General features: G+C 37.9%; 1 protein-coding gene across 4 annotated transcripts in view; it reads right to left on the bottom strand.

The window, feature by feature from the left end:
* Positions 1-20,283, bottom strand: part of CCDC141 (coiled-coil domain containing 141) — a 71,442-nt gene extending 51,159 nt beyond the window's left edge. For 3 of the 4 annotated variants that reach the window (XM_032115184.1, XM_032115187.1, XM_032115188.1), the window contains exons 1-6: positions 19,715-20,279; positions 13,779-14,011; positions 12,647-12,769; positions 4,901-5,092; positions 3,668-3,776; positions 679-932 (exon numbers count right to left, since the gene is read on the bottom strand). In XM_032115184.1, coding sequence (XP_031971075.1) covers positions 679-932; positions 3,668-3,776; positions 4,901-5,092; positions 12,647-12,769; positions 13,779-13,880 — 780 coding nt within the window. In that variant the 5' untranslated portion in view covers positions 13,881-14,011; positions 19,715-20,279. Of the gene's footprint in view, positions 1-678; positions 933-3,667; positions 3,777-4,900; positions 5,093-12,646; positions 12,770-13,778; positions 14,012-19,714 lie in introns of all 4 variants that reach the window. The other variant, XM_032115186.1, reaches the window with a different exon arrangement.
* Positions 20,284-24,822: the final 4,539 nt, after the last annotated feature.

Raw genomic sequence — 24,822 nt, 5'->3', positions numbered from 1 at the left:
ACAGCTGTTTGAAAAACACAGTGGTTTTCTTTTTTGATTGGTTGAAATCTAAAAGCACTCCTGTTTTTCAAGAATCAGATTTAATCTTTCATTTACAATAATTAGTGACTGGATTAATTACTTTCTTCTTCCAAAGATAACTAATCATGCATAAAATAGGCCAATCTGTCTTTGATTATCATTAATGAAAGAGATAACAGAAAATATGATCCTGACAGTTCCATAAAGGAAGTTATGTAAAATACATATGCTTTCAAACATTGAAAATTCTGAAAATAAAGCATGCTACAATCATGACTATCAGATCATCACATTCCAGCTAGAGACCAAAGGGAGATACTGCATTTTTTGTGTTTCATAACCTGGTAGTAACGGATAAGCAACCCACAGATTGTGCATCCTTCTAGACTACACAGCTGTGCCTAGCAAAACAGAAGCAACACAAAGAGCATAAACCTACTCTTAGATTTTATACAGCAGAGCTTGTCTCCAGTACTCTGTTTTCTCTGTATCCCCTGAATTCCCGTTAACATCAAACATTCAAAAGTTAGGATTCCCTCAAACAGAACCGCCCCAGAAATATTGGCCTAATAAATATATTTAAGTTCCTTTTCTGTTTGTACCATAAAACAGTTGCTAGGTTTTTACTGTGAGTTCCCTTGATATTATATCTCTTACCTGGTTCTCTTGTTGGTGCCACAAAGAAATTTGCAGAACCTGCTCCAGTCCTTGGCGCTGATGTCTAAGGAATTTGTCCAGTTGCCGTCGCCTGTCCTGTAGCATTTCAAGGAGATTGTCAATCTTCAAGCAGCTGCTGTGGGCTCCTTGAATCAGCTCTGGATTTGCATTTGGCCCCTCACATTTGAATTCTTCTATGAATTGAGTTAGGTCTTGGCTTTTGTTTAAAAGGGCAAGTGACTTCTCCAAAAGTTCTGTAAGAACAGAATTTCATCAGGAAAAAAACCCAGAGTGCTCTGTGATTCTAATATCATATTTCAAATATTACCCAAGTATTTTTCAAACTATTTGCATACACGAGCACAACATATTTTCATGCACTGCATGGACATAAATGCTTACTTTAGATGGTGTATACTAATATACGAAGACATTTCAAGTTGGACAGCTCTTATGTAAACCTACAAAGGTACAGTGGTGTATACACAAACATATATATAAACACACACATATAAAGGTGAGAGATGAGAGACATCAAGACAAAACCCAGAAGTATTATTGTTTTCTCGGAACTGAGTTCTTTGTGAAGGTTCCCAATCCTTGGGTAAGCTGAAGTGGAATTTTCTACCTTACTTCCTGTGTGGGTCAGTAACCTCTGTAGTTTTTCACTAGTGATGCAAGCTAAGTTTAGATCTTTACACCCCTCACAGACATTGGGAAAAATAGTGTTCTGGTGCCTGGGGGCTGTTATAAATAAGTCAGAAGTATCAGGAACTCTTACCTTCTTCCTTTAGTCTTTACCTGGACACATTCAGGGTTAAAATTCAGTGGACTAGTCCACTTTAATGACCTATTAGTTACTTGTCTGTCTTTGTTCCAGCTCCTTAAAGTCACATAGTTCAAAATCTATTGAATGGACAATGATCAGTATTTCTAAATCTTTCCAAAAAAAGGGAAGTTTTTTAGGAGCAGAATGAGGAAGAAGGGGGGACAAACCAATATAAGCGGCAAGGTAGACATGAAGAAAAGTATAAAGAAAGGAATATTTTCCAGATGCTTCCAGTAAAACAACAAGAAGCAGCTCCCCTGAAACTTCTATCTTCCCAGCTGAGTACATGTTCTGGTAATTCAAGGCAAAGCACTCTAAATCCCCACCTTCCATGTAGAACACCTAGGGAAGAAGCAGAGTGGGAAGCCTCTAGTTCTTCAGCCACCAAGGGCTAACAAGAGAGATTAGTTTCCGTGAGCCCACTGCAACAAGTCAGCAACAAGCCTGTCCATTTTACTTCTTGCCTTCCAGAAAAGTGGTATTAATCAGAAATGTTTCATTTCAGTCCATCCAAAATTGAATACACGTAGAAATGGGTAAACAAGGATATTTTATATGTTTTCACCTTTTTTATTCCATTTTAAAATGTGTTTGTGTCAAACTTTTTTTTTTAATTATTCCAGAGTGATAGGCATTTGTGATAAACTACTTATCACATACTGGTAGAGTCAATACTTGGTGAGGGTTGTATTTCCAGCCACCTTCCTTTGGAGCAGGTAGATAGTATCCTTCTTGCAGAAAGCGTTGCTTTTTATCAAATATTCAATATTTGATTCAATATTAGCTTTCAAAATTTTATGTAGTTAAGGTAGAATAAGAAGTCAATAAATTGCAGCCACTTTCCTCTATCTGAGGAAAGGCTTATTGCCATCAAAGCAGTCTTTCTCTGGCAAGCCATTTCACCTGATCCTTACAGTTATGGGCCCTCTTTTCAGCAGTAAATTGCTGCCAGATACTACAAGTTTAAATTGGTATGCAGTGAGCAGTTTTCTCCCATGAAGACCAATTTGGAAGGCCCAAAACCCATATTAGAGTTATCTGAATTCGATCCTCTATTCAGCCTCCTAGGAAGAATACCTGGTGCTCAAGGTAGCTAAAAATATTTCAGCTAGTGCTCCACTAGTGAATAATAAAATTGATATTCTGCCAAGAGTTAGTAATCATATAGCAAAATTTGATTAAAATTACAAAGATGTAGTCTTAAGCCTTATAAAAAATGCAGAACCATATGGAATTGCAAAGGTGTCTGGAGTAACCACAGAATGAGATTAGTTCCAAAAATTATTTTCTCTTTTTGATTGGAATGTGCCACAATATGGTAGAAGGTGCTTCACATAGAAGCTTGAATAAAGAAAAAGAATTCATACGAAGAAAACTTTATGGGCAAAGGTGTGCACAGGAAAGTTGTTGAAGGGGAGAGAGCAGCTTTTTTCCAAGAGTGTTACAGTCCCAGCCACAGAGCTTCTTCAAACAGATCAGACAATTCGACTGGGGGGTGAAACACAGCTGCATTCCTCAAAGGCAGAAGCAAAATTCCAGGAACCATTGTAGGCAAAAAGATTCTGAAGCTGGTGCACTGCCACCTCTATCTTGTAGTTCCCATCCTCACTTAACCCCTTCTGCTTCAAACCCCAACCCTGGGCAAAGAAAATCTGGGGCAAACTCCTCCCTTGGTCACTCCTGAGAGACTGCAGGGCTTTGCCGGGGCTTGTTACTAAAGCTGATTGGAAATCATCTGATGGAAATTTTTCTAATGGAAATTTTTCCATAGAAAAATGCTAATTCATTGGTAGCTCTGATGACTTGAATGAACTGCCGCAGGAAAAAGAAGAACAGTTTTAGAACTTGCTTGCAAATCAGCACTAAAAGTCAGTTTGGTTTCTTAGCAGTTCACTGGACCTGAACTGCCCTGAAATCAGAGTACAAGCTTGCCACTGCCCACTCTGCAGCAACAAAGATGGAAGGGCTAGCTTGAAACCAGGAGTTTCATATCTTTCAGCAAATCTGCTAAAAAGCTATGTCACCATTATATTTTTCCAAAAAGAGTATTTGCATATTTGTTTAAAGATTTTGTTTTAATATGCACAGGAAGAATAAAATTATTCCTTCAAGAAGTCAGCACACAATCACATGCTATCAGGAGTGGAATACAGTTTGTACCTTTTGTATGATGCTCTTGTTGCAGAAGAAGTTCTCTCAAAGAGTCAATATTGTCAAACTCTTGAGCATTTTTCAGGAAATCTTCAACTTGGTCAATTTTAACAGCAAACTGCATTAAGAAAACAAAGGATAAGGAGAAGCACAGTATAATTTTGTTCTTCATGGCTACATCATAATCTCTGTGAAATTGGGAAAGTTCATGAAAATTTGTAAATTCTTGGAGAAAGGCATTTTTAGTGACTGCCAAATACAGATGCTTTGTGGCCTCCATGCACCTTCTGAGTTGCTTTTTTCTTTGAGGCACTGATTGATTGAAGGACTTTTGTTGACATAATCTGTAATTACAGTTTGCCACTTTGTGAATCATCTTTCCTACAAAGCCTTATGACAAATCTAATTTCTTTGCATAATACACATTATTAGGACACAATAATTAGTAGATTGATGATCTTTGACTTCTTAGGGCAGTTAGTAGTCCCATGGTTGCTTCTGCAACTTATAGGTTACACTGGCATACTATAGAAACAAAATTATCAGGGAGAATTACTAAGCTTTTCAAGTTCCAGGATGTGGGGATGGTTGATCATGAGGCTACGCAGAGTGGGCACACATACCTGCAGGGTATGGAATCCCTCTCTTTCTTAGCTCCCTGTGTGTATCAGTGAATTAGGTTAAGAGATAGATAAACAGGGATCACACAGTTGTTCTTTTGTGTCCATCTGTACATCAAAGTCTCAGGTAAATGACTGTCAAGTTAGACTAATGATTGCTTTATTTAATACCATAAGTTTATGGATACTTCAGTGTAAAACCTTCAGTGGCCAATTACCAGTGTGCATTAGTGAAGGCACCTGAGAATAAGTTCTTTCAATGCCAAATAATTTTAATCGTAAGGAATGAAAGATATTCTGCAGAATGTCCATAGCCACTGAAATACATATTTTAGGTTTTGGTCCAGTTCCACTTTTCACTGGCATTTTCTGTCAAGTACGAGTTTTGGAGACTTTGTGACTAAAATATTTCTTAAAGTAGACATGGTTTTTGGTTCAGCTTCATCCTGTGCTATCCAAAAGGTGTAAAAGGAAGGATGCATCCCAAGATTTTAATTTTCTTGTTTGCCTCAGCCTTAAGGAATACAATGAACAATATATAACACATTAAAATTAGAGTGGTCAGAGTACCCATCAAATGAGGGCAGCTCCAAATTAATAGTTATTTGATTTAAATACAAACCTCCAGAGCGTTTTCAAAGAACACTGAAGTAAGTTCCAGCAGTGCCTGTCGCTTCTCTAACATAATGATGAGGGCATCCCATGCATCTCCAAGGGTCTCTGCCATGGCATCATAAACCTGACTCTTTTCTTTGTTCTCATCTGCAACCTTGTCTGCTTCCTGCAGCAGGTCCCATACCTTGTCTTCCAAAGCCTGGGAAGGAAAAATACCAAAACAAATGTAAGAAATCTGTAAACAAAATCCAAAACAGTGTGCTGATACTGGTGTCAGGATACTTTTATAGTGGGTCTAACAAACTAGCCACAAGCCTCCTACTCCTGCTTTATTTCCAGTTCCTAGTGATAGGAGTGTAGCTATTTCTTCATGTTTTACAGCAAGTTTCTGAATTTCATCTGCACTTAAGGGGCAATATTTTTATAAAATTCACGTATAAACAAGAGGTAAGAGAATTTATTATTTTAGGTCTAATATTTAGACTCCAACATTTTTACATCTCCATAAACACAGATCTTCCTGTGTTCCTCAAAGTGGTAGCAGTGCACATATTTTGAATCCTCTTTCATATGTCATCATATTACATTACTGAACGTTAGAAGTTCTAGAAGTTTGTAAGGTAATTTACTCACAAGTTTCTGATAACTACAATGCAATCCAGACAAGAGTGGCTTGAATATAAGCATGTATTCTCCAAGAAACCCCATCTAAGTGTTTCAAGTTCAGTTTGCTGCATTGCTCAAGCTGGCCACCAAATAATAATGCTCAATTGTCAAAATAATTCTTCTGTGTTTCATTCCCTTTATTAATCTCACCACAAGAAAGATTACTGCTGGCCCATTTCCATTTTATGTTACAAACCTTTACTGTGTCAGAAAAATCGATTAGCATTTCTTCTGTATTCTTCCCGACCCCCATCTTGGGTTTAATCATCAGCAGGAATTCATAGTGTCACTTTCTTTTTTGTTATTAGAGCTGCTACCACATGAATATGTAATGTGAAAAGAAATTTTTATTAAGCAAATTTAACAGCCATTTTTATACCACCAGATAAAAAGTTGATGAAGTAGAGCACTTAAAGAAGCCTTTATGATGTTTCTTTCTTGATGAGGCATAAAATTGTTACACGCACAACAACTCTGTAAAAGTAGTGGCATTCATTAATTATCCAACATGAGATTTTATTAACATTCTAGACCGGCTCTGTAACTAATATAACAGGAATGAAATTAATATATGAGATATTGATAGTCTCTTTACTAACTCAAATCTTAATATCAATTAATGAGAAGCATTATAGTCATGACAATGCCAACATAAAAAAAAAATGGGGTAAAATATTTTCAGAACTTTACACACAAACTGCTCGTCACTAGAAGGTTAATTTTACCAAAATGATCAGACCACTTTCACAGCTGTTCTGAATACACTGTAGAAAACCGAGTGACATCTGAGGTAGTTCCACTTGGAATTTCTTGGCAAAGACTAGCTTTTTAAAGAGCTGACTATTTCATATTTTGAAATAAAACTAGGTATGCTTTTATCCTAATATTACATCAGCTTCAACATATTTAAAAGACATTTCAAATGCTAAATGTTTCCTAACTATGCAAGATGAATGCTACACAAATGGTATAGGACTGAGAAGTAGATTTTCTTCTTTGAGAAGTCTTTTTTCTGAACAGGTTGTTAATTAACATTTGTCCCTGACAAGTAGGCTATGTTTTCTAGTAATTGATTAGCTGTGAGGCACATAATCCCTAAGACACAGAGAAAACTGGAATAGTTTTCAAAAGCTACCAGTCATGCTTCATGAATTTTTAAAAATTCAGTTACTATGAGATGAATTCAAATCCAACCACAGAAAATTAGAAAGTTAAAGCAAACTAAACTGCTGCATTTAATGAAATGCAAAACTAGTGTGCATAAAGTTACAAAAGAAAGAGAATTATGGAACTGCTATGTGTAATAGCCTTTTAGGGTTTAGAACTGATTAATGGAAATTTTGAAATACAGACTTAATTTTTTCCTTAGCATGGTTGAGTATGGTTTGCTCATTTAAAACAGGTGTGTATTTTATTGCCTTCAAACAATAGCCCCTGTAACCCTACAAAAAAACCCAATATCACAAGAGTTGTCATGTTGTCTTGTTTCCCCAGCAACAGAAAAAGTTACATTTTGAAAAGACAAACTAATAAAAAAAAAAGAGAGAGAAATATTTTAGAGGAAACTACTCTTTTTTTGAGAAACAATTCAAATACCTAAGATGGTCAGAGTGCTATTAAGGTTTTATTGCCATGAGTTTAAAATTATGCTTCCCACAACTGTAAAGCTACTAGTTACTGTGAACTTTGCAAATAATTATCCTCAACTATGCTAGTTTCTATATACTACATATGGCAAAAGTTTATCCTTAAATGAAGTAGACTGATATTACTGGTTTTCTTCTTTTTATCTTTGAAATATAAATGTTTTATCAACACAGAGTCAAGGAATAATTTGAACGGGACTCTTCAGGTCATCTGTCTAACCCGTTGCTCTAGTTACTCAAGGACTTAGCCCATGAAGTCTTAAATATCCCTAACAATGGAAATTCCAGAACTTTTCTGCACAACCTGTTCCAGAATGTAATCATTTTCATGGTCAAATATTTTTTTTTCTAATATCCAATTGGTATTTCCTTTTTTCCGACTTGTGTCTCTTGATCTAGAAGAAAACTTAGTAGAAAAATGTGTATTTCCATCAAAAAATGATGACTTATGGAAAACAAAATATTTCACAGAGACCGAAATTTTAATAAGGCTTTTATTAATTGACTTAACTTAATATAGCTTTCCAGTAAAGAATTAAAATTATTTCAAACATTTTTGAAATCTCATGTTTCAGTTTTCTATTGACTTCTCAAATAATACATTTTAAAATATATTTATTTTTTCAACAGAGCAGAAAAAGAATCGGAAGGATATTCTTTCCTGAAAATGTCTGGGTTTGTGTTTATTTTTTCAGTCTGAATGGGCAAAAGAAAAGAAATGCATCTAGCTCATCTAGTTCTGAGTACATGATGCTGTTATTTCTCAAATTAACAATTATGTGATATGAATATGTTTCACTTCACATGCTGTTTGTTTCTTCCTATGAACTTTCATTCCCTGTGAACACACACAAGAGTATGGTTCTCTTTGAGAAGCTGGAATGAAGCTTGACAACACAAGGAATGCCTAGCATGTAGTCAAAAAGGAGCTTGTACGAACATGCAAATTCTGTTGCTGTCAGTAAAACCATGTCAAAAAAGCATTGCTTTAAAAAGAACAGACCAATTTCAATTTCTATTAAATATATATAATACGTCTAACTCCACCATCCCAAAAGAAGAGCACTGGCAGCTCAAAGGGAGCAATGCTCTGGTTCAGCTGGGCTGAAGGGATACTCAGGGGCTGCAATCGCAGGCCTGCAGCAGGAATGTTCCTTGCCTGGCAAGGCAGCTGCCGGGCAGCCGCGCCCCTTCCCCACTCCTTCCCAGGGCACATTTGCCTCTGCTCTTGTAGCAAAGACAGAATAAAAATAACTGAAGGTCTAGAATAGTAATGTGTAAGCCGTGTTGAGTAATACAGCTACTGTATTAATTTGTTCATAGTCCATATTTTGGGTACTTTTCCTTCTGTTAAAAGAGCAAGGAATGAGAGGAGGAAATTATCTTTTGCCTTTCCTGAGTGTTGCACACTAACTCCATCACTTGGAATTTTCAGAGGTGTAAACTACCCTCCCATTCTCTTAGCACTGAGGTGCTGCTAAAATTAGCCTTTAGTTAGTGCTAAAAGGCAGTGCTGAAATTATACAACACTGTTGTTAACTTGAAGCCCAGAAAACAGTCATAAAGCTACTTCGAGACAAATACTATTTTGGTTGGAATTTTGTTCATACAAATATTGAAATTGATAAGTGAGCTGAACTAACACTGAAAAAAGATATTTATTACATTTTACCTTTTCCTTTTCTTTTTTTTTTTTTTGTTCAAATCACTTGCAAAAATCAGCTCTGGTTTGATAAAAACGCAGCTGAACTTTGTTGCTAATTGTACTGTTGGGGACCTCAAAAATTAATTGCCAATAATTGAGAAAATATTAACAAATAATTTCTTCCATGGCAAAATTACTGAAAAATAAGCATTTTGAAAATATTTTTACTTGAAATAACAGAAAGGCATATTTAAAAGATACCAAATACAAAAATTAGTGTATTATATTAGCGCTTTTTGAAGAATGTAATTTTCTAATTTGTTTTTCTTGGCTATTAGTGTATAAATGACTATTTTGCAATTTATGCTGTGTGAATTAAAGTAAATAAAATAATTAGGAGCAATCCTCAGATTCATGAGCCAAATTAATAACAATGATGGTTTTAAACTTAAGTTTATGGGCTAGATTCACTTCAGTTTTGTGGCTGTTCTGCCACAGTCTCTGTCATGATAAAAACCAGAACTTTGGAAGCAAACCAAGAATGCCTTATTGGGAATTTTAACATTGTTATGGACACACACACGCAACACTTTTTTCTTTTTCTCTTTTTTCCCTCCAGATGATCCAGTGAGCTTTACTATTGAGAGACTCAAACACTAAGTAATCATGTTATCTCCAGGTAGCACTTCTGTTGGAAACAGAAGAAAGGCAGAGAAATCTATGGAAAGTGCAATCTATATCATTTTATCTCCTGGAAGATTTGTCTCAGGTTCTACAGGTTTGATTCTTCTCTTTTTCTTTTTTAATAGTGAAGAATGAGACATCAAAATGCATATATACATATATTTATATTTTCAGAACATATAAACCTGCTGAAAGTCACCAAAAGAGGGATGAGGCAGATATTGGGAAAGAGACTTATATGAAATCACAGAAGTTAATGGTTTCAACAAAACTGGTATTGCTGATATGGTCTGATTGAGCAAAACAGCAACAGAATCAGAACATATTAGATGAGACTACTGAGGGGAATTTTAACTGGATGTAAACATGCCATACATGTTCTCTGTTTAGTCTCAGTTTTAATCTTTCCTGTTCAACATTTATTCTTTTAACTCTATTAATATGACACATCTGTTTCCTAATACATAAACATTTGAAGTAGGGCCCTTTTCAAAAGTTGTATTCTGCTTTTTATTTAAGTAGTAGGATGTTCCTAATTCCTAAATTTAATGGAACAAATGTAAATCAGTAATGACTATGATAGAGTATACTCTATCAAAGCAAAGTATTTTTGATATGTTTTTCCCTAAGGCCCTGAAGAACACACATCAATTTTTATCACAATAATTCCGAACATTAAAAGAACTCTCAAAATGTTGTAGAAGTTACTGTTTTCTCTTTCAACAAGTCTATTCCAATTACTCTTTAAAGTACCATCTGCCCTACTGAGTGCCAAACCGGCTGTTTGGGCTTTTTTAACCCTGTTAATATTGCTAAATCAAAACCAATTCCCTGAAACACTGAGCTGGATTACATTCCTTTTCCTCTAGCATCAGAAGTACTGTAAACTGACCACTGGTCACTATGCCAGATTTTGTCCTTATTTACACCTGTGAATCTTCAACATATTATGCTGACAAAAGAATTTGGCCTGAATATTTTGATTATAATTTGCAATAAATATACTGGGATGAGAATAGTGAAGCTAAAAAGCAAAGGGATGATCAAAACCTAGAACAAGTTTACAGAAGAACATGCGATAATGCCAGAATGGACAACTATTCCATCAATTATCTTCTAAAAGTCAGCAGGTACATCTCCACTGATTCTGAAGATGTATTTAGTATTAATCATCTAACTCTTCCCTTAAGCAGGACTAGTTTCATGATTGAATCATTATTCATTCAAGAATTTTTGCCTGACCCGCACAAAAGTTGAATTTTGAATTGGGTTAGAATAATCAGCAAAGTTAAGCACATGCATATCAAGTATGCGTATCTGTCAGGATTTATTTTCCTTTTATTTTTTACAACAATAAAAAAGAAATGGGAAAACAATCCAAACTGCCTCTTACCCATCTTCATACAGTTAATGCATAATTATCAAATGCTAAGGGGAAAAAATAACTATAAGCAATATTTTAAAAACTAATAATCAATCTTGGAAAAACTTTTCATGAGTGGATTTAGTGACTTAAGACTAAGTAATTACTGACAAGTGTTAACAGCTTACTATAAGTCACAAATGGTCATGGCTGTAAAATGTACACCCAGGAAGAATTGTAACAACATTGCAGTCCCTTATTATCACAGCTTATATTATTGAGAAAAAAGCAGTTATTTTGAACTTAATTCTTTTATAGAATATTCATTAATCAATGCCAAATTTTGCAAGGACCACAGGTATAAAACATGAAATAATGAGTATTTGTTCCCAATGTATTTGGATGACAAGCATTCTTTAACAGTTTATGCATAATAAATTTTCTGATCTGATTTGACTCCATAGTAAAATGTTATTTGAAACTTCATTTTTCATACAACGATGGGAATTACTGTTTTCTTTTTCCACTCTTTAGTTTTGAAAATTAGAAGAATAATCAGCTTCTTCCTGTCATCAGTGTGTAAACTCAGCTAATTCTGAATTGCTCAAACAGGACACAGTAGCTTATTCCAAGAATACCCAAATGTTGCACTAGTGACAACAAAGATGTGGCACTTGCATAAAAAAAGAAAGCAAAACCACCTCTCTCTAGGATTTGGGTATTTTGGTTGGTTTTGTGCATTTGGTCATCATACTCTTCCATACTCTTCAAAGTCCACGCAATGCACTGCCTTAGCAGCATTCTCTATATACCGTATTGAATTACCTCAGACACACTGGAGATTTTTAATGATTGGGGAAGCACATAGTCATTGGTACCAAATCAAATACTTGATCCTATCCAAATCACGTTGGCTCTTTCAGATCTAAAGTTTATGTAATCCCCCCAAAATTAAATAAATAAGTTACTGTTCATAGCTTCAAAGATGTTAGAGGAATTTATTTGTCTACATATATAAAGTCAACCTGCCCTATCGAAACATTAAAACAAAATTTCTTTTTAGGTGCCTTCAGACTTCTCTCAAACACCCCCATATAACATAATTCAGTTCGTTCATGTAAGTCTGTCACTCAGTGTCCAAATGCCACTGTTCTTATAATCTGCTCTCAAGAATGCCAAAATCTTATTTTAGGACTGTTACTTAGCTAAAATCTTCATAGATCAAGACAAGCTGTTTTAATCGAACAGTATCATTCCTAATGCAACTTATATCAATTAACATTCAGTGAAAATGTTTGTGGAATATGTACTTCAGACACACAAGGAGCTTGCTTGTGTTCAGAGCTGTTATAAAATAACGAAACTTTTCACAACTTTGGAGAATTAAAAAAATGACTTGACATTCCCTTATATTTAGCAGTTACTGAGGGCTACAGGAGGGCTATAGGATTTTTTCACCTGACTTGGCACTGATGTATAAAGTGGAAAAAACTGTCTTTACTGATGCTGTCAGAAGCATATTTCTCCAGTGAAGAAGCCTAATTTCCAGAAAATTATAGAATATCCTGAATTGGAAAGAACCCACAAAGGCCACTGAAGATCTGCTACACTGACAAAGGCTGCACATACGTTTTTTTCCTATGTGGAGTTTAACCTAACTACCACACTGCAATAGGAGGCACAGGCAGCTACATCAGCTGTTGTACCTGAACTATAATGACTCGAGGAATTTTTTTTATCTCATCTTACCTTCAGCTTAGATAGGAGGAATTCATGATCTTGAAGTAGTTTTTTAGTCTCATCTTGATTGCTGCCAATTTCCAATATATTTGGTGTTGATTCAGCCAGCTGAAGCTTCACCCATTTTCCACACTGTAATAAGTAAACAGTTACAGACTTCAGAAAACACAAGGTTTCCTTCATTTATTTACTCACACTCTCAGCTCACATGTACTTTCCATAGGCATAGGAGCACAGGGACCATACACGCAATGAAGACACTGAGAATACAGTATAAACTTCATTCAGTTACTTCACAGGTGACAAAATCCCAGACTAGAGTTATCCAGAAGGTACTACAATATCCCACAACTGATGTAAGCCATCCTGAATAATTACCTGAATTAGGTGACAACTCAACTCATTATCACCTTATTCTGCATTACAAACAAACTCTAGTGGCTGAGGTTAGCATGTTTTCCAAGTTGCCTGGATAATGAAAAATCAAGTTGCCAATAAATTCCAGCTGGGATTCATTACTAGCATCCAGCTCCCAATGCCAAATTTTATGCAAAGTGTAGGTGTAGATTCTAGGTCACAAGACAGGGCTTTAGGTGCTTATAAGCACAACTGTATGCACACAAGGGCTTTACTGAAACACGTGGGACTGTGAATTCACAGCTTTCGAAAACAACTACTCATAATCAGGTTTAGACCATATTTGTTTTCCCTAGAAAATACCTCATCTGTGGAGTTTGTAGAACCACTTATTGTGTAAAGTTATTGCTGAGTACAGGTTAAAATTATTCAGGGAGTCTTAACTACAATCATCGTGCTTTTAAACACATTTTTATGCCACTCTTCATTGATCTCTTTTTAGACAGAGTAAGAGGAACTATTTCCCTCTAAGAGCCTACATATTTTGACCAAATTATTTATCCTATTTGAAAAAAATAACCCAACGACCCAAAAGCCACAAGCAGTAATCATGAACAGAAACAGGTGTTAACTTCCAAGAAAACTCTATTAGCTATTGACTAATCAAATGACCTTGCTGTATCATTTTATGCTAACTGCTCATTTGCCCAGAATATTTAAAAGAAGTGTTAATCAGGGAGTAACAGAGAGACAAGAACAGACGTGCCAGCAGTCGCTGCCTCACCTTAAGCACAGCTATAACAATACTGGCATCCCCGGCCTGCACAGCCACTGAACTGACTGTTGTTGTAGAAGGCTTCTCCTCCGAACTGGCTTCATCTGACATCGTGTTTCACAATGGGACTTCATACATCAAAGCAGACTTGAAACGCTCTTTCAGGGTCCACTGCTCATTTCAGAAAGCACCAGAGTCGCTTGGATTCATTCAGTGAAGTGGCTCAGCTAACACTGATTAGTCTGCCCAAAGGAAAGAACAGGAGGTTAAAAATAGACAACTCCATTGAGTTTATCATTCTTGAGAGAGATTTGACACACTCCTAGTTTGGTAGCATTAAGCTGCCTGTTCTTTTCTGTCACCATCTGAAGTGTGAAGGGCTTCTTCCATGGACATCACCTGACACCAGCTAACCAAATGAAAAAAGGTTCTCAAATTAAAACAGCTAGAAAAAAAATTACCATTGATTCTATACAGACAAACTCAGTGTTATGAGGTTTCAAACATGCAACCATCGAATCTACATTTTCTCATTACACAAGTAAAATACTTTCTCGCTTCCTAGTTACTGAATATGTATGTTCAACGTGATTCTTCTGCTGAATCAAAGTCTTTAAACAGGATGGGGGTATGTATATAAATCAAATGCTAAATCAAAACAGGGGATTTTTAATCCAAAATTACTTAAAGGTACAGTGACCATAACAAACAGAGAAGGAAACCAAGTACCTTGAATTCTTAAGGAATATTTTATTCCTGTCTAAGATCAAGATAATTTTCCTGCTTTTCAATTTAATCTTAAATTGTTTCTACAGTCTTCATTTTGATCTAAATGAGTATAAGGAAGACCTCTTTAATAGTTGCTTAAACTCCCCTGAAGTTTTTTATTCAGTGTGGGGAATTATTAGACACATTTAGATTACAGTATTGGTTTGGCATATTAATTTTATTGCCACTAGTCCAGAGCATGCCACAAGTAGCCCACACTGGGACAACAGCTGCTGGGTTTCCTTCCACAGAACAGCTGAGAAAGTGACACTGCTGTTTCGGCTTGCAAGCCACTCTGGAAAAACAATTCCACCCAAGAAACTACTTGCATAAGTCTCCCCTAAGCATCTGTTTGTTTGGTTTGTTTAAAAATATTTAACATTTAAATACATTTTTATATAAACTAGATTTGCTAATTACAAACAAGAACATGCACACCTGCAGTGGAACCAAGATCTGGAAGAAAATTCTAAAATAGTTTGGACTAGGAGAAACTTAAGGTAGTTACAGGGAATTTCAATTGATGTGTCAAGGTGGCATTTTTCTTTTTGCTCGTTCATTTCTCCGCCCTCCAATTGTTGGCAGATTATAACCTTAATCTGAGCACCACCTTCAAACCATGAGTTTCAAACAGGATATGAAGAAGCCCTTTATGTTGTTTGTGCTGAACAAAATGGGCTTGGCAGAGAAAATCCATCCCTTGTGCTGAATCACAACCATGGAACCTTCAAGCTGCCAACCAAAGAACAAATATCACATAGTTTTCTGAAACTCTCTGTAACACCTGTAAGAGGCCCAGGGACCCTGCCACTGAAATATTAGACAGATCACCTTGGGACTAATATGTACTCCTGTGATAGGTATGGCAGAACAAAAATTTGGTATTTAATCCCAACACAAAACCTGGGAGACAGAAGTCCTAAAGAAAACTTCCTAATTGAAACATTAGAGACCCCTATTTTGGTTTGAATGGAAGATAGATCCATTCTACAAAACCTGCTAAATACTCCAGCTTTCAAAAACACATTCCAGAAGACAAGCAATTTTGGATTTTTCACCCTGCAGGCAGGACAGCACTTGGAGGACAAACAGCACTTGGTTGGTGGAAAAACTAATTAGGAAAAACCAGCCAGACTTCTTTTTACTCTTACAAAAGGAGTTACAAACCAATTTTGGTATTATGTCCTTGAGTTTTTGTTCTCTCAGAAGAACATTCTAAGTGTATTTTTTCACAGCACAAGTTGGGCCAATCCATCATCTCCCTGGGGTAGCCAGACATAAGAGCTGTTTTTCATTCAAGTTAAATGAGGTATCATTTTTCACAGTGCTGACAGCTGGAAATAAGGGAAAAATGCCACACTCAAGAAGTTGACTATAAGCAAATTTGGCAACAACTGAGACAAGTGATTCAGAAGGTCTGATAACAAATGAATGGATATCATATTTATTCATCTTGCGCTAAGCATACAAGATAGAGACAGGGAAATATCAGAGTAGCAGGCAGAGAAAAGGTATCAAGGAATCAAAATGTGTCTTAGAACACAACCCTGGGAGAAAAAAATGAGGATCTTGGAACTGCATGATGGCCCATTTCAGCTGTGTCCAAGGGAACAAAATTTAACAAGCATGCCTTTCTCTGTCTTGTTTACTTACCTGTCTGTTCCTCTGTCTGAAACAAACAAAAATCCTGGTAGCAGCCAGAAAAAGGCAGGCTATTTGTGTCAGGAGAAAGAAATATTTTCCCTTTGCTACTGCTGTGTGAAAGAAGAGAGTAAGAATGACAAGAAGAAAGGAATATTCACCAACTGTCCACAGGAAACAACAAAACTGAACAAAGGAACAAAGGAACCAATCTCAGGAAAGCAAAAAAAAAGATCCAAGTCTCTCTAGTGTAAATAATGTCATGTATTATCTGAAACAACTGTACGTAAAAAGGATTTGAGAGGTAAATGTGAAAAAATTCACTTCATTTTCAGCACATAGGGTGTCCTATCCACAGGTTTTTCTCATGTGTAGCAAGCAAAGTGTGCTAATCCCAGTTTTGACAGTGATGCATAGAAAAAGGATGTGGTTTTTTTGGAGATAAGTTTATTTCTGTTGAGAGCGTTGGAACTACTGGTGCACTATGAAAATGCCTCTGGGAGAGACAAAGCTCACTCCCTGCAGCCCCAAAGATGCAAGGTCCTTCACTTTGACCAGTTTGTAAATGTAGTGGGTCTCCTCTTGTCTCACACCTGGGAGAATAGGCATACACAGCAAAGAAGGATCCCTCAAACTGATGGGCTTCATGGGGCTTGCAAAAAGGTGTATAAACACTGCTTCCACAGCCCCACCTGAAAGAGGGACAAAGACATCAGTCTTCTCCAAGTCTGTGCTTGTGGCTTTTTACTGGTTCCCATGGTCTTACCTTTTGAGTAGGGACCATTTCCAGGTATCATCAGGAATGAGGGCATGAAAGCAAGCATAAAACAAAACAGCTCATAAAACAGCCATGGAGGTCACATCAAGGGTGAAGGTTGAGCAGGAGGCAGGTATTTTTCCTGGAAGAGGCTCCTCTTTACCCTACACTGGTTGAATAAGTTTCCAGGGTGACAAACTGAGATTCTAACCAAGTATTCCTAAAACCCCAAAGCAAGAATGATAAAAACCATCCTGGCAGCAGTCAGGGGAGAAAGGCAGGAGACAGAGGCACCTCATCCCAGAGACCAGACAGTACATGGATGGCCTGTGGGGAACAGGAACTTGGAACGTCAGCTCTTTCTTAACACTGAGATGGAAAGAAGTTTTCTTGCAGAGAGCTGCCCTGGAGAGAACGCTGACAGAAAACAGAAGGGAACTGTGGGCCTTGCAGACATTCCTTTTCTACTGAGGGCCAGAGTGACAGGACAAGCAGAGGCTGTGCACAAACCAACTTCCTGCATCCAGAGGCAGGGCGAGGACCAGCACAAGTTGCTCCACAGGCCCAGCAGGGCCCTGGGACTGAGTTGCAGACCAAACCGAGGGAAGTCTGTCCTCCGACAAACCCAGATACCCAGGAGCAACAGGCACCCTCATGGGCCTGGCTCCCCCATGGCAGTGATGGGTCACTGCTGCCAAGTTCTGGAGGCAGGACAGGTGCTGCAAGCAGGGCTAGAGAGAGGGAAAGGGTCAGCCAGGGTAAATGACATTAACATCAGGTAGGTAAGAGCTGCAGCACAGGCAGAAGGTATATCCCTGCCAGTTGAGAGCCCGGGAACTTAGGAAAAGGGGGCTCTAAAGTAGCCCAGGACCCTGCTGGCCCCAAAAGGAGATTGTCCTGTCCTTGCCACCATGGAAAGAGAAAGTATAAAAGTGCCAATAAAGGGCTAGGAAACAGCTGTGGAAAACTGCCCAAGGGGTAAAAGACAACCTGCTTCCCTCCAGCAAAAAGTTTCAAGAACAAACTATAGTCCATGTTGCCTGGAGTATTGTTTCAGTTCCAGAAACAATAGTTACAGATTAATTTTAAAACATCAAAGTATAGTGAAGAATTACAGCTTGTATATTCCCACTCTTCCTGTGCATCACCCTAACAAAAACCTTTCTACGCTTTCTCCTTCATCACCTGTCCTGAAGACACTTCTTACCACACTAGGAAATCAGCATGAAAAGAAAAAGCTACCCAAAAAATATTAGCACACAAAGCAGAGAAAATACCAAAAGGAAAGTTATCCCTGTCACACTGAACATGTCTCTGTGAAAGAAAATGAAGCAACACTGCTAACTGTAAAAGCAGCAGTGTACAGAGATCAAGAAATCAGCAAACACCTTAACACTGCTAATTTAGTCCAATGGTAAGAGCAAAAATCACTGTTTGTTTGCTTCCAAGGACAACAACATTTTAAAAAACCCATACAGTAAACAGACATGGGGAGCAATGACAGCTGAAACATTTCAGTCCACTGGTCATCGATTTATCATGTCCCACTCCTTCACCCTGAAGCTTTCTCTTCCCTGTATCCCTCCTTATGGATTTTAGAGGATTCCCACAAAGTATACATGCTATTTGTACCTAGAACCTGTAAAAATAGCACCTAAATCTCTACTATTTATTAAATGATAGAAAAGATCCAACAAATTTAACTAGGGTTACCAACCAAATGTCACTTCAGCCTCCACATTAATTTTAAGAATGCTCATATAACCTTTAAATTTAGAACTCCAGATTCTAAGTGTTATATAAACAAACACCATTCTTTCTAGCATCTGTTATTTTAAAAATTGTCTTCCTGTGCTTTTCTAGCCTTATATACAAGATAAAGAGGTATGCAGCACATAGGGACTGCTTACATTTTTATATTTCAGAAGAGTGTACAATCACCCTATTTTCAGAAATACAGAATTAATAAACTAAGCTTGGCAGTAATGTGCTCATCTAATCTGCTTTCTTTATATCTTGTTATCTTAGCACATGATTCAAGATGGGCAGCATAAAAAACTGGTGTTGGATTCTCCTCTTAAGAACCCCTGCAGCAGAACAAATTTCTTGTTCTGAGAATGGATTAACACATTAGTGCTTTCAGAAAGAAGTTCCTTTCCTTTTTAAACATAACCCCATGCAAAAAAAAAAAAAAAACCAAAAATTCTTTAGATTCTTTACCTGCAGATACCCGTGAGGTGGTTTCGGATAACAGTAAACTGGAGGAAGAGGATAAAAAGCACTTTGAGGAAAGGAAGAGAAGGGAGCATGAGCCCCTGTAATAATTCTGAAGCCATTGACAGCTCCAAGTGATTAACAGCTGTACCTCAAAGTCAAGCTATCCGAACAGATTTCTCCAAACTGAAACACATTACTTACACTATCATGTTTTTTAGCAAGTTTAATTTGATTTTGTTGTCACAGACAATAAAAAATACAAGTTGGACTTACACCTTTCCTTAAAGTGACAGCTAGAGAAAAGACATAAGAAAGAAGTGACTTGATGACTATTTGAGTGTAAATATAATGGCAAAATACAAACAGTGAAAATTTTAACTTTTGAAAGGGGTAAAAAAACTGAAACAAAACAGAAAACAATCCACAAGTGTGAATTGCAAAGGGATCATGTCGTCTTCTCTCATGTTCCAGGTGAAGACATCAGCACATCCTCCTAAGTTTACTGCAGAAATGGCAGGGAGGCTCCCCAGTTTCCACAGAATCAGCTGGAGAACAAACTTACCCCATCAGCACCCCTGGTGAAGCTCAACATTTCTGTCTCACTGGGTGTTGTCCAAAACAAATGCTGCACAGCCTGTGGGCCTCTACTCTGGTGAATGCAAAAGTGAAGCCGTTTTAGCAGCTCACAGGTGGCAAATGCACAGGTCAGCCCAGTTGAAAGGTTGTCAACAAAGACGGTGGCCCAGGGTATTCAACTCTCTCAGGAGGGTGAAGAGACATTAGAGGGTTCATTAGTCCGTTGTTCAGGCTCCAGCAGCGGCAGCAGAAAGAGAACAGTTTATTACACAGGATTACTATGTTCCCTTGCCCATGCATGTAAGGAAAGCCAACAGGACTTTTGTTACTAAATTCCTTGGGAGCATTTGAAATTCCTTCCTGATGTGGTGTGTTAGCACAGTGGAGTATGCACTCTGCACCAAATATAGACGTGAGACAGGCTACTCTTTCTCTCTGTAAAGAAGGAAGATTAAGATGCAGATTGTAATCTACATCTAACTCTCAGGGCAGCTACAAACTACCACTAGTTAGGTAATTTATTACAGTGGCACTTTGGCCCCATGTCTCTAATTTCTGTGTTTAACTTACATTTACATTTCAGCTGTATTAAAAGACTTTGAGTTTCATTTTTTTCAATGTTTACACATAAATACAGACGTATGTATTAAACTTGTGAAATAAAAACATCAGTTAAAAATCACACAGACTGTTCAGAGGGTTCATGCACTGTAACTGGGTTCTTAGGACCATCTTGTAAGAGAGAAAAGCCTCTGTTCAGACCTATGAAATGCAATCAGCCAGCAGTGATGCAAAAAGATCAGTATGAGCCATTTAGTTAACAGAAGACTAATTAAATAGATACAATCATGCAAACCACACCAAAATGCAAAAGCCATATTGTTGCTATTTTTTGGAAAAGTTGAGTTACATGAACACAACTTTCAGAAGACTAAACTTAGAACAAGTACACAAATGCGTTTCACAGCCACACTTCTAACAGAACATTACTTTACACCTCTGATAGTTATCCAGAAAAGAAATATTCAGCAGGGCAGTTGAATTTTAGGTGATAAAGAACCACGAGGCTTCAGAATCCTTTTTAAAAAGTCATTTATCAGTGGGGTTATAAATAGCATGCTTTGTTTTGTTTTAAAAAGATAAGTCCATCCCGTATAACTGCTACTTGAAGGTTGACACTTGAGGATTCCTCTGTGCATTCTGGTCACACATTTCCCTCTTCCAGACCTTGATACCTCAAACACAGAGCACGTACCACGTTCTGCCTGTTCCTTTCAGGTAAGTACTGAACTGTGTCACATACTTAGGAGATGAAATCTTGGAATTCCAGCCCCACCCGCCCCAGTCTATTTGCCTGGAGCTGTGTTAAACAAATGGGTGCTTACCCAATGTATCAGGAGTGTCACTACAGGGTATGAGGATACTCGCTCTGCGCTCTGACTTTCAGTGGCCCTTCACTGTACTTCAGAATTCAAGTCCCACATAAATCTAGGAAGCATTGCCTACAATTTAAAAAAAACCAAAACAAAACTCCCCCCCCTCCCCCCCTTGCAGTACTATTTAAACACTGAAGAGCAGTGAAGATGGATTTGGAGGTTTCAGAGCCATTGTTTGCCATCCATAGCAAAAAACAGTCACCAAGAGTAGGTGATTTGTTCCTTGTTCTGGGTGCTCAAACTGCTTTGGATCTGAGTGCTGCTGCCTGCAGTAGCGGGTGGGTACCTGCAATAGGAGAGGTTCACAGGGCAGAAACTCAGTACCAAGACTTTATACAGATCAATATTCATGCTGCTTGCCAAGTGACACCATGATGAGCAGGCTGCCTGCATGGCAACGTGTACTACAAGACACCATGGTGTAATCCTGTGGGGAGATCATCTGGAATGAATGTATGTTTATCCTAGTGGAAAACTTTTAAGAAAATAAAGCCCCAAAATGGTTTTGTTTTTTTAATACTCCTTGAGTGGCTTTTCTTGTGGTCTAACTATGCAAAAAAGCTCTGGGTGTGGGAAATTGAACACAGGCTGATGTCTTGTCATGTCATTAGGACAGCATCACCTTTCCTGTGTTATAGCTGTTGCTTTTGATTTCTTCTTCCAGAACCTGAAGGGTGAGGTGTTTTCCTCCCTTTTTCTGAGGGTTTGAACCTGCTCCAGAGGTCTTGGTTTGATTTCTTCTTTCAGAACCTGAAGGGTGAGGTGTTTTCCTCCCTTTTTCTGAGGGTTTGAACGTGCTCCAGAGGTCTTGGTTACTGAAAAGTTATCACCTCTGACTGCTCTGTGCCTGCTTGGGTGGATGGGGCAGGGATGAGAGCCTTCAGCTGTTTTCTTGGGGAAGAAGTGACAGCAAAAAGGAGAGATGAAAAGCTCTCATTTTTATAATGCAAGCTTCAGCTTTTGCTTGAAGCGCTGCTCAGGGAGTGGCAATGTCCTTCAACCTCATAATGGGCCATCAGTCATCTTTTCCCATGCTTGCTACTCCAGAGTGTCCTCACAGCTGGACCTCTACAGTTCCAGGAATTATTCCTTCCCCCCACACAAATATACAAGAATCCAAGGTGTTCTTATGTCTTTTCCTATGAGAGGACCCAGTAGCCTATGAACAAGGACCATAAGTAATAGAGAGCTGTGTTAACTTGGTGTTCTGCACATCTGGCTCACTTGGGCACCAGGACTTGGTCCTACACAGAGTAGGACCTGGGCAAGTGCACTTGAAGAGGAAGCTGCTTCAGGAAGATTTCTGTCACACCTCAAGGCCCTGAGGGGATTGATTTCAAAAGCATAGCAGCCCATGCTGTCAAGCCAGAGATAGGTGTCACTCTTCCACACCACTGCACCCAGTGCTATAACATCACCAGGACCTCTCTTCCCCAGAGACATGCATAGAATATCACTACCTTTACTTGGCTGTAGTAATGGTCTGACAGCATGTCCTTGTTGGATTTGTCTGCAGATTCCAGGGACAAGGACCCTGGATCAGCTCTGGAGGTGCACATTCCTTTGGGAACTCCCCTGCTGTGATCCCAGGATCTGAAAGCCCACCTTGGCAGTGCATTCCCATCTGACAGTCTGTTCAGGCTCCCTACACAGGTTATGTGGCTGCAATGCTGCATTCCCTTGCTTCGCCACATGTCCAGAATGCTTCCTTCAGGACAAAAGTATTTTCCTGTGAACCACAGAATAATTTACTTTTGACCACTTTTTCTGATTTCTCAAAGTAGCTGCTTCTGAAGTATCAGTCCTCTAGTGAATTCTGCAGTCAGCTCCTTGATTAAGGATCCCCATTGCTTAATTATCCTAAATTTCACACTTGAAAATAGACTTGCCAGGGACAATAATCACCATTTTTGTTTGAGAAAAGGACAAAATTGAGGTTTACTGATAAGGCGGATATAAGGTGTGATGATTTCACATTGTGGAGACAAAGGGCAGACAAGCATTATAGCCAAAATTTACAGTCAGAAACAAAACTGCACTTGGGGCCCTCATTTATAATGGGATTGGGAAGAGAGGAGAGGAAATACCAAATCAAGTACAACTGTAAACTTCTTGCATTTTTCAAATTGCACATAGGTTCTTGCTTTGTTTTTAACCTTAACACAATTTCAGTGTTAGAATTCAGGAGGCAGAGCCCTGTGGATTACATTCTCAGGCATCGCTTGCCTGATGTTACGGCCTGAGAGCAGTTCTGAGTACTCACTGACAACAATAACATTGCTAGGGTGCTGAGGTTAAACTCTCATAATGCAAAATAACTTCCAGATTGAGGTTTTGACTGGCTGTATTGAAAATGCACAGACATTTTTACAGACGGTTTACAGGAGAATCATGGTGTCACTGCTGTGCAGGAGGTTTTGCTCCAGCCTGTTCCTGTCCTCTAATCTGCAACTGACCATAATCAGTGTTACTTTGAGGCCCTGAGGTAAAAGTTAATTTAAAATAATAACAATGCTAATATAATTACAAATCTTTACTGTTTCATATTTGTTTATTTTTGCACTTGTTGCTTAAAATTATGCAATATGCTTTAAAGTACTCTTCAGACCTAAAAAAAAATAAGTAATTGTCTCAAGTTGCAAGATAGAATATAGAATATTTGATTTAGATTTTTTTACAGTTATACGATAACTGTGGGCTATTTCTCTAGTCAAATCAAGAGAAAATTTATTTTTTAACTATTTCACTGCCTCCTTTTTTAACTCACAGAGCTTGAATCCAACATAAGGAATTCTAGGAGAGAGCTGAAAGACTGAAATCCACATTTTAATCAGGAGTCCCAGAATTTGGCCTAAATTAACAGAAACTTTTGAGGAGTCGTCTGTCTTCCTTTCATTACATGTAAGTATTTTCATAAGCAGAGACAGATGGTGTACCTTAAGTCATCCCTTGTCAATGCAGCAGGATCTGCAATAACCTTGTTTCAGAACCTTGCTTTCAGTGTTTGCAAGATAAAAATACCATGCAAGAGTACTTCATGGGCCGCGTATCTCTTTTTGTCCACTTGATCTGCTATTTGATAAGTATCCTGTAATTAAACTCCTTTCTCTACGTTAGTCTTTCTCACTGTGTGAATATTCCATCTTTTTGCAGTGTTCGATTAACTGACTTCAAAGAACAAGCTTGATCTTCCAAAACCTATTGCAACCAGAAGATTTTTATAAATATTGTCACTTTATAAAAGATTTTTATGAATATTGTCATTGAATGGTGTATGTGAAACACTTACACCATTCACCAAATGGTTTTCCCACCTTTCTTTTTTGCTTGCTACTGCTCTTCAGGTCTCACTACTATATATAGAGAAAACCCCCATCATCTTGGTGTTCTAAGATGAAAATTATTTCAGCTGTGCTTTTTATATTCTCTGTGTGCATGCATGATTTTCATGACGTCTTGCCACTCCTGAATACTGATGAGGTTTCCTTTCTAGCAGCCCTGTGAAGCAGAGAATGCAGCTGTCACCCCCTCCCAACACACACTGGCATTACCAACTATTTCATCCCAGAAGTAAATTCTTCTTTGGAAACAATGAAGAAACTCTTTAAACATCTGTTGGATCACTTGCAAAGTCTTTGATGAAATTGGTGCTGAAGAA

Source organism: Corvus moneduloides, chromosome 7 (assembly GCF_009650955.1).
Source record: "Corvus moneduloides isolate bCorMon1 chromosome 7, bCorMon1.pri, whole genome shotgun sequence".
Lineage (NCBI taxonomy): Eukaryota > Metazoa > Chordata > Aves > Passeriformes > Corvidae > Corvus > Corvus moneduloides.
Note: the sequence above shows the minus strand (reverse complement) of the source record. Positions and strands in the feature narration are given on the sequence as shown.